Source organism: Plectropomus leopardus, unplaced genomic scaffold (genome assembly GCF_008729295.1).
Source record: "Plectropomus leopardus isolate mb unplaced genomic scaffold, YSFRI_Pleo_2.0 unplaced_scaffold15797, whole genome shotgun sequence".
NCBI lineage: Eukaryota > Metazoa > Chordata > Actinopteri > Perciformes > Serranidae > Plectropomus > Plectropomus leopardus.
In genome coordinates, this window is record NW_024616941.1 from 1 (window position 1) to 1,279 (window position 1,279).

Sequence of the window (1,279 nt, forward strand, 5' to 3'; positions counted from 1 at the left end):
GCAAATGTAAATATAAATGTAAATGTAAATATAAATATAAATAAAGCGCAGCGGTTACCTTTCCACATCTTGGAGTCGTTGAGCATCAGCTTGTCGACCAGCGAGGAGTAATCTCCCTCTGCACCTTTCTGCAGGCCCACCTGACACAGGATCCTCCTCAGACCGTCTGAAACACAGCAGGTACACGGCGTGATCACAGACACACACAGACAGAGTGAGGGATTATGGGTGATGGAGTCCAGACTCACCTGAGTACTGGATGACCTGCCCCAGCCAGCTGAGCGCCTTCAGAGCGAAACACTGATGAGCGACGACTGACGAGTGCATGACCTGGACTCTGAGGGGCTTCGACTGCCGGCTGGTATTCCTCTGGGGGGGCAGACAGAGAGCAGAGGAGGGTTAACGTGACGTCACGCAGCACCGTCAGCTCCTCCAGGTGAGCGGTGATGTCAGACACTCACCACAATGACAGACTTGGCCTGGTCACAGAACTGGAAATCTCCAAATCGAACCGACTTCCTGCCCTGCAGCGTGACCACAGATTTAGAAAACAGGGAGACGGACAGTTCATCCTTATCTTAAAGGCCACAAATTCTCTGAAGAAACGCTGACACTTTGCTTTTACTGCTGAAATTTTTGGTGGTTTTAAAAGACCCATTTTGATGATTTTGTTTTTCCTTAGAAAATTTGGGGGGAGTGAAAAAAAACAAAAAATAACATTTTTCTTTTTTTTCCATTTGATTCCAGGCCTGGCGCTAAGAGTTAATGTCTATAACGTGTGTGTGTGTGCGTGTGCTTGTGTGCGTGTGCTTGCATGCGTGTGTGCGTGCGTGCGTGTGTGCGTGCGTGCACTGACGTCTCTGTCCACGGTGGTAGCGAAGCTGACAGCTTCCTTCTGGCTGCAGTTGACGGCTTTCTGCAGCGTATAGATGACCTGTTCATACGTGTGGACCTCATCATTGAACAACATGCAGTAGTAGGTGTCTCCTCTGTCCCTGAGAGACACAGGACAGGAGGCATCAGTCGGAGACAGGACATCATTAAAGGTCAGGGGTGTGTGTGTGTGTGTGTGTGTGTGTGTGTGTGTGTGTGGTCGTACGGGGGCTCCAGTCCCACAGGCAGCTGGTCCTCCTGGTCCCAGGTCAACATGTCCACAGCGTACCTCAGCAGGATGGAGAAGATACTGAAACCACGAGACACCATGTCTACAGGCAGCAGGGACACAGGGTCCTGGAGGGACACACAGAGGGAAAGGAATCATTACAGGACATCAGAGACA

General features: G+C 50.6%; 1 protein-coding gene across 1 annotated transcript; it reads right to left on the minus strand.

Annotated features, from left to right (window-relative positions):
• Nucleotides 1-49: 49 nt before the first annotated feature.
• On the minus strand, nt 50-1,230 carry LOC121964500 (E3 ubiquitin-protein ligase UBR2-like; the record flags this gene model as incomplete). Its single annotated transcript, XM_042514705.1, has 5 exons — nt 50-166; nt 249-369; nt 462-524; nt 857-995; nt 1,100-1,230. Coding segments are annotated over 5 exons (571 nt in total), but the record flags the coding sequence as incomplete, so codon positions are not given.
• Nucleotides 1,231-1,279: the final 49 nt, after the last annotated feature.